Source organism: Saccopteryx bilineata, chromosome 1 (assembly GCF_036850765.1).
Source record: "Saccopteryx bilineata isolate mSacBil1 chromosome 1, mSacBil1_pri_phased_curated, whole genome shotgun sequence".
Taxonomy (NCBI): domain Eukaryota; kingdom Metazoa; phylum Chordata; class Mammalia; order Chiroptera; family Emballonuridae; genus Saccopteryx; species Saccopteryx bilineata.
In genome coordinates, this window is record NC_089490.1 from 301009773 (window position 1) to 301026924 (window position 17152).

Below are 17152 nucleotides of genomic sequence, written 5' to 3' on the forward strand. Positions count from 1 at the left end.
AAGCGCCGGGGCCAGCCTGCATCACCTTGTCCACGGCAGAAGCATTACACTTCATCACAACCGGGACACGTTCCAAGCCGGTCTTTATACTGCTCTAATGAAGTGAGCTTGGGGGTTGGGCCTGCACTCCCTGACAGATCAATGGGAGCGGCTATGTGTGTGTCCTCTGCTGTGCAAGAGCTTTAGGTTTTATAGTACTTCCAAGTGCACTGGAAAACGACACACATCCCCATGAGTAGGGTTCGAGTGAGAAGGCAGAAAGCAGGTATGCAGAGCACAGCTCCCACTCCCTGGGCCAGGGTTTCTGAGAACGTATTGAGAAGAAAGGAAAAGATTGTTCTGGCTCCATGTGTTGCATGAAACGGTTCTTTTTCTCTGCTGTGGAATATAGCCGAGGGTCTGCTTTCTCGGTGTTCCCTCCATGTGCGTGTGTGCTGCAGTGAATTTCAATTCCCAGTGCTTTTGAGGTTTCATCTTATCCGCAAAGCAGAGTGGGTGACAATGAAGTGTGCTCACTCGGGTTTAATTCCAGATGATATATTTTTTGCATTTGGAAAAGGAATGCAACTAACAGTACCCTTTTTTCTTCTAACAACAACGCTCCTGTCCTTTCCAGTGGGGGTGCAGGGTGTGTGCCAGGTGCACTAGGGGAAGGCTACCTTACATGCCTGCACAACTCGTGTCGTATGTAAGGTATCTCACTGCAGGTCAGTCTTCACTGGAAGTAAAATACAATCCTGGATCCAGATTTTTCCTTAAAGAAGAATTAGGTAGTTTCCCCCCTGACATAGGTTTAATTTTTAAACATCAGACATTTCTGCCCCACAGAAAAAAAAATGCTTAGTTGTGACATCCAAAAAGAAGAAAGTTTAACTCTTTTTATTTTGAACCACCTGTTGACTGGCCCCTCTTGGAGGTTCTGGTTGGACACTGAGGTAAAGGCAAGAGGGTCACAAGTGAGCAGCGGCCTGGGTTTAGCATGAATGCATTTCCCAACAGTCAGGCAAAACGTGCACCTGCCGATCGTGGTAGAGCTGATAACTCAACAGCGAGGAGCACACAAAAGTCCATCAGTCGTCAGTACGTCAGCAGGGTTGAAGATAATGTCTCCTATTTTGGCTAGTGTGTGGAGTGCTGATCTGTTTATAATTATGAATGAATGAAGGTGTCCTAAATGAAATCAGAGGGTAAATTTCTCAGTCGTATACAGCTACTGCAGGGCATCGCTGGCTGGAATGTGCCGGAACTGGACAATGCCAGACAATCGGAAGCACACATGGTATCAGCTCCTGGTGACAAGGGAATACATGACTTGGTTAAAGCATTTCTCTCGAATTAGTTTTCAACAGTGGTATGCTTTGGGCAGAGGGGTTTCCCCACCTCCCTCTTGGCCCCTTCTTCTCTCTTAGCTTCAGTTGGCAATAGCCAAAACTTCCCTTGCCCAATGAAAGTCGAGGCAGGAAACCCAAAATACCTTTTGACAAAGCAAGGTCATTCGTGTCCTATTTAAGTAATAAGTTGGAATGGAAATACAACATAGGACAAAAAGGGACATGGGTAAGTCCAAACTAGAAAACATTTTTGTTTTTTAGGTTATTTTTTAATTTCATTGTAGAAGTTGAAATGTGTCTTAGCAGTATAGCCACAATTCTAAAGAGATAACTGTGTCCACAAATGGGCAAGTGTTTGTTTTATGTCCCACTCACAGGCTCCTTGGGTCAGGGGTTTCGTTTCTGCTGTTCACTGTGGACACAGCCATTATCTCACCCACCAGAAGGAACCCTCTCCCCTTTCTGCCCTGGCCTCTTCCTTTTACTGTGTGTCAACTCAGTGTCTCAGCCAGGCCTTGGGATAGTGTGGGTAGAAGAGGAGGGACATGAGGAAAGATGCCCAGGGCCAGCTTCTCCGCCTGCAGTCACCTAGTTTCATTCAGCCCGTGCCCTTCTCATTGCCCCGGAGGAGACATGCAACGTGTTTCATCCTGTGATGTCATATCCTGTTCTTACAGGGCGCCTGGTCTACACCTGGAAAACCACAGGACTTTCCTTCCTGACCCATGTTCTGATTCACGTCCCTCATTTTCCATGGATACGGAGACATTTCTGGAACCTGTGAATAATAACTTGCTTTTCTTTTTTTTCCTTCAACAGTCTCCTGGATTGACTTTGCCAGCTGGGTCCTGACAGAAATACCTCCCTATTTTCAAATAAGTGTACATGCTCTTTGATGTGTTATTAATAACACGGTATTGCAGCTGTAGCTAATGCTTTGTTGGTGTTAACCAAATGCTCTTTATGATTTATTCTCCTGTTCCCGGGCGGTGTTACTGTCCTCCTGATGTTTCCTATATATGCTGCTAATTTAATTTGATTTCTCCTTTTATTTAGTCTGTGATTTTGTTGTTGATTTTTCTCCCTGCCCATTGTTTACATCAGTTTTCAATTTTTTTTGTATTTTCCATGTGACCTTCTCCACTTTCCTTTCAACCAATCATGTGCGTGCGTATCATGTGACTTTGTCATGTGGCTTGCATGGTGCTGATGATGTCGTCCACGCTGGTGAACAGAAGGTAAAACTCTTTGTTCTGATAAGTGAAATGAATCTGGGACCACAACCTGGCACCTAGGGCCCTGTTTTCCTGTCCCAGATTCCTAAGTGAAGCCCTTGGGAGAGTTCCTCGTGTCTTCAATTCATTCGCAGAATCCATCATTCTTTGCAGCCTTAACATGACAGTTTGATACTATGGCAGCCTTTGGTTTCATAGTTTGCTTTAAGAAATTTGGCCATGCAAGCTGCTATCTACAGGAAAACCACTGTAGCCCTAGCCCAGTTCACAAACTTGAATTTTTACCAGATAGCTCATAAAAAATTATTTCCCAGGAAGTAGTTTTGTAAGTTAGCTTTACAGCAGTGTTGTTTCACTTTATCCAATATTTCTAAAAACCACAGTTTCTCTAAAATCAGTCGTATTTCTGCAAAAAATGTATCTGTTCACAACACCGAGATACTACAGCGAGACGCGCATCAATCGCAAAGGTTGTATTGGCTCCAAACCAAGGAGAGAGCGTCATGAAATTTCATGTGAACTGAGGACTTTCCAAAAGGAGAGATTTAAGAATTTTGAGTTAGAACAGTTTGGCTGTGATTGCTAAGGTGTCACTTTTTAAGAGTGACCCTCTCCCGGGCAGGGGGGAAAAATCAAAACAAAAATCATTTGACAGTTATTCATGACAGGAGGTTTCCGTGTTATGGAGAAACACGTGATTGACCCTTGTAACAAAGGAGAGTAGATCATAGCCCAATTAAGCACATAGCAGTGACAAAATTATTAGTATTGTGACTGCCACAACCTTTTGAAAATATCACACACTTCCCATAAAGAGAAAAGGGAACCTCCGCTCACAGCCTTTCCCGGTGAAAGTCAACACCTTCTTCAAAACCTGCCCTGGGAATCACACACGTTCTCTTCTTCTAATTGAAAATTTTTCACTTCAAGTCACAACCTGAGACATACATACAGGCTGCACTGATCCCGAAACCAAAACTAACACCAGTAACCGCCCAGTGTGCCTGTGCATGCCAGGGTCCCCTGTTGACCTCACTTCTCTGAAAACTCATTGGGCGACATCCACACAAACAGCCCGTCTTGCATGTTCTCTGGTCCTGATCTGTCCTTTGTTGCGTGCTCCCCACATGTGTATATGTGTTTGTGTGCCCTCCCGCTCACCCCCACACCAACCACCTCTGAGGACTTCGGCTCTCTGGGTATGAGCACTGTGTTCCCATGTCGTCCCGTTTACATCAAGACTCCTGGAGAGAGGTCTTGGCTCAAAGCTGTCCTTATTACCAGAAAAGGAGATGTTTGATGTTTACATTGTATGAAATTAGGTAGAAATGTCCCCAAAGCAAGGAAACATTTGATCAAATCGTTGACCTACTTTAAAAAGTATTCTAGCCTGACCAGGTGGTGGCGCAGTGGAAAGAGTGTCGGCCTAGGGTACCAATGACCCAAATTTGAAGCCCCCAGATTGCTGGCTTGAGCACAGGCTCACCAGTTTGAGCACAGGCTCACCAGTTTGAGCGTGGGATCACTGGCTTGCGCATGGGATCATAGACATGACCCCATGGTCACTGGCTTAAGCCCAAGGTTGCTGGCCTGAGCAAGGGGTCACTGGCTTGGCTGGCGCCCCTTGGTCAAGGCATGTCTGAGAAGCAGTCAATGAACTACTAAAGTGCTGCAACTATGAGTTGATGCTTCTCATCTCTCTCTCTTCCTGTCTGTCTGTCAGTCTCTCTCTCGTTAAAAAGAATCAAAATTCTATTCTGTGAGTCTTAGGGCAGGCAAGGACTGTTGGGAGCCTAAGATTTTCTTAATTCCAAGTCTCACCTCAAATATTGTGGCTTCAAAACTTCCCTAAGGGGAACCAGGCTCTTTCAGACTTGAACTGCTCAGAGGCCATGACTGCTCAGAGGCTGACCTGCTGGAGAGAGCGCGGACCTTCCCCTTGAAGTCTTAAGTGGGAGCAGATGATAGATTGAAACCTGTTAGTTTCTTTTTTAAAAAAACAATTTTGGTCATTTCTGTGCAATGTTGTAATTTAAAATAAAGCAAAGCACAGTGTTAACAAGGCAGAAACTAATTCCCGATTCTGAGGAGAGATATCTTTCAGACATTTTCAGCACGGGAAGAAGTTGTCGAAGATGTTTCCTACAGTTACCCTAGAAACACACCTTCGCGGCGGTCTTCAGCTCTCAGTAAAAAATGTGGCTGGTACTAAAACATTTACTGAAAGCTTGTAGTATCACAAAGCGTGATTACCCCTCATCAAACCACATCCCTGTCTGTGACAGGCCCTCTCCTACCAGTTGCAAAGGAACGGGTAGAGGACTTGTTATTCAGATGAGCTACAAGCAGCAGGAAATGGCCTTTAATCATAAAATTGAAGGGGAGAGATCAGAGAAATAAAATGGTGAGAAATAAAGCTTAGTTAACATTATTGTCACCTTTCTCTGGGCATTAGCAAGGATGTAAGGCAAGTTGGGTCTAAATGAGGAAGGGTTAAGTGAGCAGGGGAGTCCTTCTCTCGGCAGTGGGTTTACACCCACTAAGTGATGAAATCCGGTGTTCCCTGTTCACCATGCCTTCCAAAATTGCCTGGGGCCACTTAACATGTGCCAGTTGGTCTGTGCACCCAGGTCTCCATCCACCGTGTTTCTGAGCCCAGTGGCACTGAATTAGAAGAAGGGAAGTGAGCCTGATAAGTGGTGGTGCAGTAGAGAGAGTGTCAGCCTGGGATGCTGAGGTTCCAGGTTCGAAACCCTGAGGTCACTGGCTTGAGCGTGGGCTCATCTGGCTTGAATGTGGGGGTCTCCGGCTTAAGTGTTGGGTCACTGACATAATCCCAAAGCCGCTGCTTGAGCAAGGGATCACTGGTTCAGCTTGAGCACCCCCTCCATCAAGGCACAACAATCAGTGAACAACTAAGGTGCCACAACAAGTTGATGATTCTCATCTCTCTCCCTTCCTCTCTGTCTCTCTCTTTTCTCTCTCTCTCTAAAAAAAAAAAAAAAAACAGAAGAAGAAGAAAGGAGGTGAAAACAAGCATCAGTATCGTACTCCAAAATCACTTGAGTCCCTAACCTCCAGAGCTTTGCATTTTGTAAGGAGGGGTCCATGACAGGGAAACTGAAGCCACTATCCGGAGATCTCAGAAGTGGGTTTGCTGTGGGAGCTCAATGCCCTGACACACAAGTCAGTCTCTAATACGGCAGGTGCAGCAGCAGGGCCTCCTCCTCCAGCAGTCCCACCAGCCACTGAGCAGTATGTAAATGGGACGCCCCGCCCTCCCCCTACCAGCATGTGTGTGCTGCGAAGCCTCCGCACCCCTCTTCAGTGTGCTGCATGTTGAGCATGGACCCCACCCCACCTGTTTGTAATGATCTTTTTTTTTTATTTAGCAACTGACACTGACTTGTACTACGACATGGTGATTCTGACGAACTAAACTCTTTAACACCCACTCTTCCTTCTTAGATTGAAAACATCACTAACTCTCCCTTCCATGTCTTCCTTGATTTTTTACAGCTGTGTGTCTGGATGGCCACGTCTTGGGCAGGTGGACACAGACATTTCCCCAGGGGCTCTGCTCTGACCACCTTCATTCCTAGGGACCCTCTGTACCGGGGAGGGGACACAGGGTAGAGAGCTAGTATGAGGGGACTGAGGAGCAAGGCAGTGACGGGCACCAACCCCCATCCTGTGGACAGGGACGAGGGGTCATGGCAAGCGCAGTGTCCCCAGTGTTTACAAGAGTGAGGCTCCTCCCAGAGCCTCCTACAGAATAAGTAATTTAGTGTCCATGAGATAGCGTTGAACACATGCACACCCACATCCCCTGTGTCCTCAGAGGCAGGACTGAGTTCATTGTTGGTATTGGCAGTTATTTCTGTTATAACTTCCCTGGCCTGGATCAGCCCCATAACCACAAGCCACACCTTCGTGGTTAGAGTGTCTTTTTAGGATAATTAAATGAAAATAATTGGTCAATTAATCTGCCAATGTTTTCATGACCCACGAGGAAGGCATTGGTATTTTTGTGGTTTGGTACGTCAGAGTTCATTTGTTACCAGCTGATTTGTATTTCATGCCACACTTTTCCTGCCCACAGCTCCCGCAGCATGCACACACACACAGAGACACTCACACTCATGTTTGCAATTCCTGAGAAAACTTGCCGGAAGAGATTTGTGAACCAGCTGCCTCCGTGAGCTCAGCCATAGAGAACTAAGCATCCTTTCTCTGTAAAAGCAGGACATGGACATGCCCACACCCACTCGTCCTGTACCCCAGTAGTCCCTGGAGTCGGGGACCAGGATGGCCGAGAATCAGGTTCTACTAGCATAAGAAGATCCTTGATAATTAGGAGAAAAGAGCTCAGGAGAGTTACTTATTAAGTGTACTTGACTCCAAAGATTTGATTAAGGGAGCAATGCTTAAGACAGCTGAGTCCCATCTGTGCACTGTTGACTGCTCTGCGGGACTGTCAGAAGGCCACCGCAGCACTCCTAGTATAGCTAAGTAGGTTGGCAAAGGGGTCATCAAGGAGAGCTTGAGGACCCGAGAATGTATGCAGCATGGACCACATTAGATTCGCTTGTTTGGCATGTAGGGCGAAGCACTGCTTCTCAGGAAGGAGAGTTTGTGGTCTAATAATTCTAAATCCTGACTCCCTTATGCATTTGCTGACCCCTTCCCCCTACTGCCAAGGACCAGTCAGACTTCTAACCTCCCAATGTAATTGTGAATGTTCCTGAGTTGGGAAAAATCAAATAGGCTTTCATATTTAAACAGCTAACTCATACATTTGGACTTTTTTAAAACGATAAGGAGGCATTCACAAGGTTCAATTTGTTTGTAATAACAAAATGGGACAGATGTTAGGATAAACAAAAGGAATAGTAATTTTAATGCCAGATGATCCTATTAGATAGAAAAAGGAAAAGGTTCTAAATCGACCCCTCCATCCACCATTGGTTTATTCTCCAAGGCCTCAAACTGTTCCCATGGGTGAGAATGCAGAGTGAATGAAGGAAGGTCCAGGTTAACCCATCTTTTCCCTGGGGGGCCTACCGGCACCTGAGCCATCCATTCAGAAGATGTAACTCCTGGTAACTGGGCCTTTTAAAAGTAAAAAGTAGTATATACTACTTTCCTTCTAAAATTCACAAGTTCTGTCTGAATGCCCTGGGTTTGCTGTAATTTCTGTGGTGAAATTCAGATATCCAGCAGTAGATTTCTGACTCCAGAACTCCTGCAGACGAGGGGAGGACAAGAAGCTGCCCTGGGTTTTGGGACACAGTAGCACAATAATTACAAAGAAGAACCAATAATTCTAAAGAGAATTCATAGAACCTGCCTGTAATGTTTTTGACTATATGGGGTGTCTGTGATACATTCTTTTTTTCTTGCATACATGACTCACATTCTTCTAGAAAATACAGAACTGCTTAATATTTCATATAGATATATTTATATTATTGGCAAGGTTTATTTTGAAAGTACCGCTGTTTTAGTCTTTACATAAAAATTACTTGGGGGGAAAATATGACTCGTGGCTGAAGCTGAACCCGGAGGTATAATTAACCGTGGGGGTTTCTTCTGGAGCAACCACCCGGTTGCCACTGCATTGCAAACCAACATCCACAGATAATTATAATACTGGTTTTGCTGAAATTGCCTGTGATGGTTTCAATCCAATCAGCCATCTCAGAGCAGAGAGCACCTGAAGACCCTCTAAGTAATTTCTTCTGCTGTGTTCTCTAAAGCAGTGAGCCTCCTGGGTGCCATGACCCATTTTCTTCAGTGTCAGCCCCCCCTCTGACATCAGGAATGGCTGGGGACTTCTGTTTGCACAGAGCTCAGGAAATAGTCTCTTTATTCCTCATCTAATCTTTTATTTAGAAAAAAAAACAAAACCTGGCAGTAAATGATTGAGTATACATAAGACAATTGATTAAACAAATAGTGCACTTTCTACATCTTGATGTGCTTCCTGTAAATCAGACAGCCACAAAATTGCTTAGAGTCCCTAGGGTGTTAGTTGAATATGCGCTCCCTTTAGAAACATTGTCATAAGAAGGATATGTTGCTATACAAGGGCCCCAGCATTTTTTAAAATTGATTATAACTGTTATTTTCATTTGGCAGTCAAAACCTTGTCCTATGCACCTTGGAAACTCCAATACCTAGTAGCCTAGCTGGTACTTACTAGCTGCTTAATGTACATTTGTTGAATTACTCATATCTACAGCACTCTAAATGACACACCTGAATATCCTACAATACAAAATGCTCTAAATTCTATGAGAAAGTAGTGTAGAGTAACATGGTTATCACTCAGGTAAATTGACAGCAAGGTACAGTGTCCTCCTAACTTTGGTAAATGTAACAACCATGTTCATTGGTAGTTTTTAGTATGTTTCTCTGTGATTCCAATTATACTTTCTCCTGAAACAAATTCAAAGATAGGAAAATACCTTCATCAAGACTTGGTTTCTGCAGGGATTTCTGGGCAAGGCTTTTTATTCTTTTGTTTGAAGAGATTTCGGGTCTCCATAGATAAGACATTTTTTAAGATAACTTAAAAAAAAATTTTTGTTTAAAGAGGACAACTCTTTGCCTTAGAAATATAGAATTGTTGATTTTGAAGTATATTGCCCTGAAAGTAGATGAATATCCTATATTTTGTTTTCTCTCTCTTAGAGTGTCATGAAAATAGCTACAGTGACCTTGATTAGTACATCCGAGAGCAATGACTGTCACTGTATGACAGTGATGTCACAGGGAGAAGGAGCCCGGGAGGACACCAGGTCCAGTGTCTGCAGTTTGCAAATGTGGAAACTGAGGCAGTGACCTGTCCAAGGCAAAGATCCCCTGGGCCCTCCTGTGGCATCCTTTGTACTCAGTTCAAAGGGATCGTCACAGACATCAGAGAAACTGCCCCTTCTAAATAGATACTTCCCCAGAAGCAGAGTTCCACGGTTTGGCAATATATTGAAACTCCACTTGGAGTCTCTTCTTAGCACTGGATACTTATGATGACATAAAACCTAACAGATTATTGTCTAAGACTTAGAACAGTCCAGCAGGAGAATTTGAAAAGCGTACATGGCTTGATAGTATCTAAATGTTTCCCACTGAATAGCTGGGGCCAGTGGCTACATTGTGACATAAAAACAGGACAAGTCTTTGCCTAAAACCCCTTTAATCTTTTTATTCTTGTTTTTCTTATTCTTTAATTACTGGTTGAAGAAAACAGACACCAAGCACAACTCTTCCTAAACATTGTATCCCTCAGACATTACGGTTGTGCATCTTCACTGTTGTAGCTATTTATTGTGCAATTACTCCTCCTCCTCATGCCTAAATGTACATACTAATCACCTTGGGATCTTGTTAAAATGAGAGTCTGCATTTCTAATAGGCTCCCAGGTGATGTGCATGCTGCTGGCCCAGACTAAGCTTCAGGGTTCTCCATTAGTGCTTGTGCTCTCTCTATGGTTCCAACTCGTCTTAAAGGAAGGGAAGGACACAGGGCCATTGTAAGGTTCCCAGAGCCGCCGATGAGAAACATGGGTGGCCAAAGGTATACTTTTGGTTCTTGTCATGTGTCTGCGATTCTGTCCTCCAGAGGACAAGCCAGGACAACCTACCCAGGAGGTAACTAGCTGTTTTACAGGCTCTCCCAAGAGTCCTTCTGAGACCATGAAACAGATTCAGAGAAAGTCCCCATGGGAAGCACAGGGCTCCCAAGCATGCTAAATCTTTGTTCCACTTTCTGTATTAGGTGTCTCCTCACTTCGTTGCTTTCAGCATATGCTAATGAAATAGTTCCTCTTAAAGCAAGTCAGCATCTTGCTCATTGAAGAGCCACCCCAGCCCTGCTAGTGGGTACCATCCAAGCTCATCTCCCCTCTCCACCTTGGGCTCCCAGGGCTACAAGCTGGGGGTGCATAACAAGAAACATGGACCTTATCCTGTCGAGAAATGCTAAAGACATTTCCCTCTCATTAAGAAAAAGACTTCTGTGATTGTAACTTTAATGCAACGTGTCAAGGACGGTCTCTCAGTTCCCTCGGCCATAAATGCAGGACACTGAACAAGAAACTTGCCAGTGGCAAATTGTGCTATATTTAATCACAGCTAGGGAACTTAAATTGTTTTTTAATGAAGCTAAGTAACAAAATTACTTAACTATTCAGGGAAGAAACTGGGCTGCTTAAAAAAAATTATTTTATGCACATAAGCTTTCTTCTTCAGTGCTTCTGTTTTCCCATATTTCAGGCTATCTCTCAGAATATCAGGTTTATAAAAGTTAAATCTTCAGTTGTTAAGAGCAGAGCAGCTAAGCGAAACGTCAGTGCCGGTGAGAGACAGAGTGGGGAGTTGGTGATTTCTAGAATGGTGAAGGGATGGCATTCACAGGAAGGTGTTTCCCCAGACATTCCCCAAAGGTGCTAGATTTTGGCTAAGTCTGAGGCATCCAACACAGTCTGGAGTTTGATATTTGCTTGCTCTTTAACCATTTGAATTTCTGAGAAAGCCCAAGAGTCCAGCCCTACCCCATCACCATACCCATTCTGATGGGTGGACTTCCCTTCTGAGGAGGAGAATGTCATGTGAACACACTGCTGTTTCAGGGGAACCCAGTGCGCCCAAGCTCGAGGGGCAGATGGGAGAGGACGGCAACTCGATCAAGGTGAACCTGATCAAGCAGGACGATGGCGGCTCCCCCATCAGACAGTACCTGGTCAAGTACCGGCCGGTGAGTGCTTCCTTCCTCCCCCAGGGGCCAGCCCTGCCCCTGCACCCATGAGCGCCTCCTTCCTCCCCCAGCGGCCAGCCCTGCCCCTGCACCGTGAGCGCCTCCTTCCTCCCCAGCGGCCGCCCCTGCCCCTGTACCCATGAGTGCCTCCTTCCTCCCCCAGCAGCCACCCCTGCCCCTGCACCCGGGACACATCTTGTTGGAACAACCGCATGCCAAGCTCAGGCCGGGTGCGGGGGGGAGGTGGACAGCATCACTCTGTGTCTTGGGCCCCAGTTGGGGTTTTACATCTCAAAACTGCCAGACACATGGGGACCATTTTAAAGCCTCCAAAATGACTGGCGGCAACAGACACACAACAACTGATTTTTCTTTCTCCTTGAGCTTTTGTGAAAAGTCATTTTGCCATTCATTACCCAGTACTTTTTGCAAATAACATGACGATATCTAATAATTGCTACCCTGCAGGCAAGCTCCTGTGATTACATACATTTTTCTCTCCACAAGGACTCTGGGAAGTACCGTATTTTTCGCTCCATAAGACGCACCTGACCATAAGACACACCTAGGGTTTTAAGGAGGAAAATAAAAAAGAAAATATTCTGAACCAAATGGTGTGTTAAAATATTTAGTAAAATAATTGTATTTTTCGCTCCATAAGATGCACGGGCATTTTTCCCTCCACTGTGGGGGTGGGGGTGGGGGGGTGTCAAATGAAGCGAAAAATACAGCAGGTCTTATGATCATTGCCACCTTACAGAGGAAGTGAGGGTCTGTGTAGCGAGAAGGTGCCTGACCTCACACTGCTGGGTCAGCCGGGGTTGGACTCCAGGTCTGTCAGACCGAAGAGACTGGGCTAGTTCCTACACCTACTCTTCACCCCGTCCGAGCTGTTCCAATCCCACTAACATGAACTTGGCCCTAAGTCTTTCTTCTTGGTTGACTCCCCACCCATCTAAGATTTCTATGATTACACCTTTCATCCCCAAGCCCCAATTAGAAAGCTCTCTCTCCTTTTTGGGGGTTTTTAGAATGCCCCTGGGTCATTGCCAAACACAACCAGTTGCTGAGAGCGTTAGAGGAAGTGTGAGCACTGCGGACAGTCTCCTGCTGGAGTTTCTTACTGGCAGGAAATAGTGAACCATGGAGCAATGGTCTTTCTTCAAATAGCCCCCAAGAAAGGCTCTTCCTGGGAAGTTGACTTGCTCCCTCTCTGCCCTTTGATCAGCCCTGTGGAAGTGCAGTGAGCCCAGGACTGGCTGGGCTCACAGAGTCAGTGCAGCTAGAGCTCTGCAGGTCACACTTCTCAGCAGGAGTTCACTAGGCCTTTCTCAGGGAAGCGCAGAGCCAGGGCTGGGGTAACCTTGGAGGATGGGCCTCCACTGGCTTCTCAGACGTAACACTGTAAGAGAGGCTTCCTCCCTGTGGTGGAGAAGCAAGGACCGGGCAGACAGCCCCACAACAGCCCACCGGATGTGGACAGTTGGTAGACGGATGCCTCTGGCTCTTATACCGACGTGGTCCAGACACACATGGGACCCAGGTCCAGCTTTACCACTTACCAGCATGTGACCTGAATGCATCATCCAATCTTCCAAAACCTCTATTTCTCCTTTTGTAAAATGGGAACAAAATGCCTTATTGGGTTATTTATAAAGACTAGTTATATAACACATGCAAAGAACCTGAAATGTGACCGATACCTGGAAACCTCTAGACGTGGTAAATATAGTAACTACTGCCAAGATACCAGCAAAGGCTGGAAACCCCTCCCTGAAAGGCCCCTCGGAGGTCAGTTTTCCAGAAGGATCACTGTGGCTGAGCTAGAAAGGCAGCTGAGGTAGAATGCTGAGACGCGTTAGATTTTAGCAACCGTGACTGTCCCCTCTCTCCCACTTCAAAAGCTTAATGTTTCCTAAAAATTATTATGACTGTACCTAAACAGGTGTTATATGAGATAATGATTGCTTTATCAAATACTTGCTTTAGATTCTAGTTGTCTCTTTTGTAATGATGTTTGCCAAGGAAAGCTTTTCAGAGAAATAAGGGAAGAGACGTCTGAATTTCTTTGCTCTTAATTAAAAAGGGGGCATAGGCACCAGCTAACTTAGAGCCCAGCCCGCTTCCTAGCTAAATGCTGACGAACCTAGAATCCCCTCTGGCCTTGACCCTAACAGTCCTGGCCGTGGCGTGGCCACCTCACGTTCCTAAAGGCAGGTCTTCAGCTGAAACAAATATTTTTCCTGGAAAAAATGGCCTTGCTATAAAGCAACTCTCCCTCCAGCCTCAGATGGATGACCCTGCCTTGCAACTGACACTGACACCACGTTCTGCTATTCTGAGGGGCGGCCGTCCTTTTAGTGACATTTGTCAAACCTTCGTGTATGCCCAGCCTGTACCCCTCTGAAGACTGGGAAGGAGTGGTCTGAGTTGAGCAACTGTGAAATAATCTGAAGACTGCTCAGTTCTGCCAGCCTCATTCCAGGAATGGGGGCACCTACCAATTTGCTTAATAAGCTCCCACTCAGAATAAACTCATTGGGGAATGTGTGAGATAAAACTAGAAAAAGTATTTGATGAGAAAGGGCGGATCCTATAAACCCAGCTGCAAGTTTTGCCCTATGCTGTGCTCTGCTATGCTGAGTGTGCCTTCCCTGTGGGCCCTCTGAGTCCCTTGACATGGGACCTCACTGCAGAGTGTACACCTGGGACACTGCCGCTGCCGTTGGAGAGACCCAGTTATACTGCATGGATTAGGAAAATCCAATTCAGTCAACAGATGTGTGTGGAGCTCCCTGCTATAAAAAGGACAGAACACTGCTTTGGTCTCAGATGCCCTGGGCCCCACCTAACACTGCCTTCCACTTCCCTGTCATCAGATTTAGTGAGGGCCTGGCAAAAATCCTTGCAAGGCTTGCTGGCAGGATACAATGAGAAAATGTGAGGAAAGTGTTTAGTACAGTGCCTGGCACATAATAGGTGCTCACTAAATGGTAGTTATATGACAGTGTTTCTGTGTCAGAGATGTGAGTCATACCCCTGAGTGTGAGCAGTGTTCCGAAATCAGAAAGGAAACGTTTGCTTCATTACTTTCCTAGGACATAAGTAGCATATGTTTGCAGCTTTCCAGAGTGTCATGTGGGGGTTGGGTGGGTCTGGTGCCTGAGGCCTTGTACACCCTGGAAGCCACGGCATTTGAGGGTTGGCCCCATGTCACAATGGCAGATGCCACTGTTTGTATTTGCAAGCAGGTAAGGTAGACCTCCTGACTTGTGTGATCCTTAGGGGTTTCAGGCTGGTAAAGAACAAATACCATGGTTTTTATTTTTATTATTTTGCAATGATAGCTACTGACTCCTTTGAGTTCTGCCTATTAGCATAGTCTGACCAGTGTTGTCATCCAAAGCTCCTCAGTCTCTGATGTCCTTCCTGCCGATTTCTCCCAGAAGCTATCCTCCGACTGGAAACCGGAGATCAAGCTCCCGTCTGGCAGTGACCACGTCATGCTCAAGTCCCTGGACTGGAACGCGGAGTACGAGGTCTATGTCGTGGCTGAGAACCAGCAGGGGAAGTCCAAGGCAGCTCACTTTGTGTTCCGGACCTTGGCCCAGCCCACGGCCATCCCAGGTATGAGTGCCTCTGCTTTCTGTGAGTTCCCGCTTGGAATTAATGCACACATGCCGCACCTCCTAATGTGCCTGAACAACCCCTGACAACTCGCTTGCTTACAGCCATCCTCATGACCGGTTGCCCACGCAAAGCTTAGTTTTGCTTGGTATCTATCTGTGCAGTGGGTTGAGATGTACTGGACTCACAGGAAGGCTTGGCCAAGCATCCCAGGCAAAGGTCCTAGGTCATTTGGCCTTGAAGGACTGATGCTAAGGCAGTCCTTGGAACCCCTCAGATGGGAAAGGCTCCAGCTCCAGCCAAGCCTTGGAAGCTGGTTGAGTAAGGTTCCTTTCTGAAACCTTATCTGCTGTCTCCCATTTCGCACAAGGACGGTGTAACTGTTTCTCAGTGCTTTCTACCTGATGCTTGCTTACCTGCACAACCATAGTCCAACTCCCTTCTCTTTGGGGGCCCCAAGAGAAGGAAGACATGGTACCTAGTTAGTTAAAAATCCTATGGGCCAAGGGCCTCTCCATTGAGACAAAGATTCAATTGAACCACATGAAACAGAACAAGTGAAGAAAGTAGGTGCTGGACAATCATATCCCTGAAAGACCATCTGGTCCACTCGCGATCCCGATGGGAGACATTCTCCTGGGAGACGCACATCCGTCCTTGAGACGCAGGACCAGTTTGTGTGTGGGAGTAAAGTGAGAGTTCTGCTTTTCAGCCAGGCTGCCTGGCCACAGATGGCCAGTCTCCTCCTTGACCAAGTCCCTCAGAGCAGACAGAGGCCTTCAGTATCACTCCCTACTGTTCCAGACCAGCCAGATACAGTCCACAAACAGGAGAGGTGGGCATAGAGTATACAGTGCAGCCTTTCGGAAGGACCGCATCAACTTTCTGCCACATTCAAGCATGGCAGGAAGGTGCTCTGACCTCCCCGTCATCTAGGTCAGGTCCCCACCCTGTCTGTCATCGGTAGTGTTTCCTGGGGATTCAGCCCAGCTCTCACAGCTGTTCCCCAGTGGAACAGAGGCCAGGAAAGATGTGGGCTGCCTACAATAGGTCTGCATTGTGAAAGTGGGTTATTTAAACAGCAGCAAAATGAGATCAGTGTGTGGTTCCCAGTGGTTGGTTATGTGAAAATGTGTGTGTCTGATGGATGCGTGGGGGCCTCCAGTCATTGGCAGATGGGTCTCAAACGGTAGATTAGAAGCGTCAATTGGTCCAGCCCTCAGCATTGTCAGGGAGACTGCTGAGCGCAGGCTGGGGTAAGCATATCTCTGCAGATGCTGGTCAAATGGCCATGTTGAAGACGAGGCACCAGGTATGGGAGTAAGAAATGCTGTCACTACCGTGTAATAGAATGCCCAATAGAGGTGGCCCCACCCACCTCCGCCCCTTCTTTCTTCATCTTCTTTGGTCAGATTCTTTTGCTGAAGTCAACAGACTGGTGTGAGTGTCCGGATCTGCCCAGCCTTAATGGGACATGGAGGCGCTGGGGGAGTGAGAGGTTCAGTGAACCCTTTGCAGTGAGAGGTTGCTGATGGTGCTTGTGAGGTCCCATGAACATGTGGCCTAGGTCCACAGTGTTCCCATGCTGGGCACTGCCAGCAGCATTAGCTCCTGGGACCAGAGAAGCTGGGGGCCATGTGTGTCCGACACAAGAGATTCCAGGAAGGCCTTGTCCTCAGAGCACTGCCCACTAGGGGTGGCAGAGTCCTTCTTGTTCAGTGTCCCAGAGTCCCATGAACCCAGAGGGGGTTGGAAGGGCTGCTGACCGCACCCTGGGGTCCTCCCGCACAGGTCTTAGAGCAGGTGGCTCTGCACTGGGGTGGACTTACCCAGCTGTTGCGTTTGAACCTAAGAACAAAACCTCTGGGTTTTATAAGACATGCCTTCAAGGAGGACTTCTGTGTGCAGCGGGGTGGTAGACGGTGAGAGGCGCAGAACTAGACTCTCCTTCAGTAGCACTGTGGGTAAAGGGGTTGTGCAACAGGAAGAAGAGTTCAATTTATGGTTGAAAAGGCAGTCCCTGTCCCTACGCACAGTCTGCTACGATGCCGCAGTGAACACATGCATCTCCACCACTACCCTAACCAGCGCTAGTGACGCGAGGCTGTGGGTAGGCCCGTGGACCGCTTGCTGTCTGAGAGACCTCCCCTTAGTCAAAGGTAACACTGTCCTAATCAAACTCCTATATTTGACTATGGAGG

At 46.7% G+C, this 17152-nt stretch overlaps 1 protein-coding gene across 10 annotated transcripts in view; it reads left to right on the forward strand.

Moving 5' to 3' along the window:
- The window catches only part of NCAM1 (neural cell adhesion molecule 1), a 342200-nt gene that overhangs the window by 308925 nt on the left and 16123 nt on the right, over positions 1-17152 (forward strand). For 6 of the 10 annotated variants that reach the window (XM_066244859.1, XM_066244876.1, XM_066244893.1 and 3 more), the window contains 2 exons: positions 11200-11324; positions 14774-14951. In XM_066244859.1, coding sequence (XP_066100956.1) covers positions 11200-11324; positions 14774-14951 — 303 coding nt within the window. Of the gene's footprint in view, positions 1-11199; positions 11325-14770; positions 14952-17152 lie in introns of all 10 variants that reach the window. The other 4 variants (XM_066244853.1, XM_066244867.1, XM_066244885.1 and 1 more) reach the window with 1 other exon arrangement.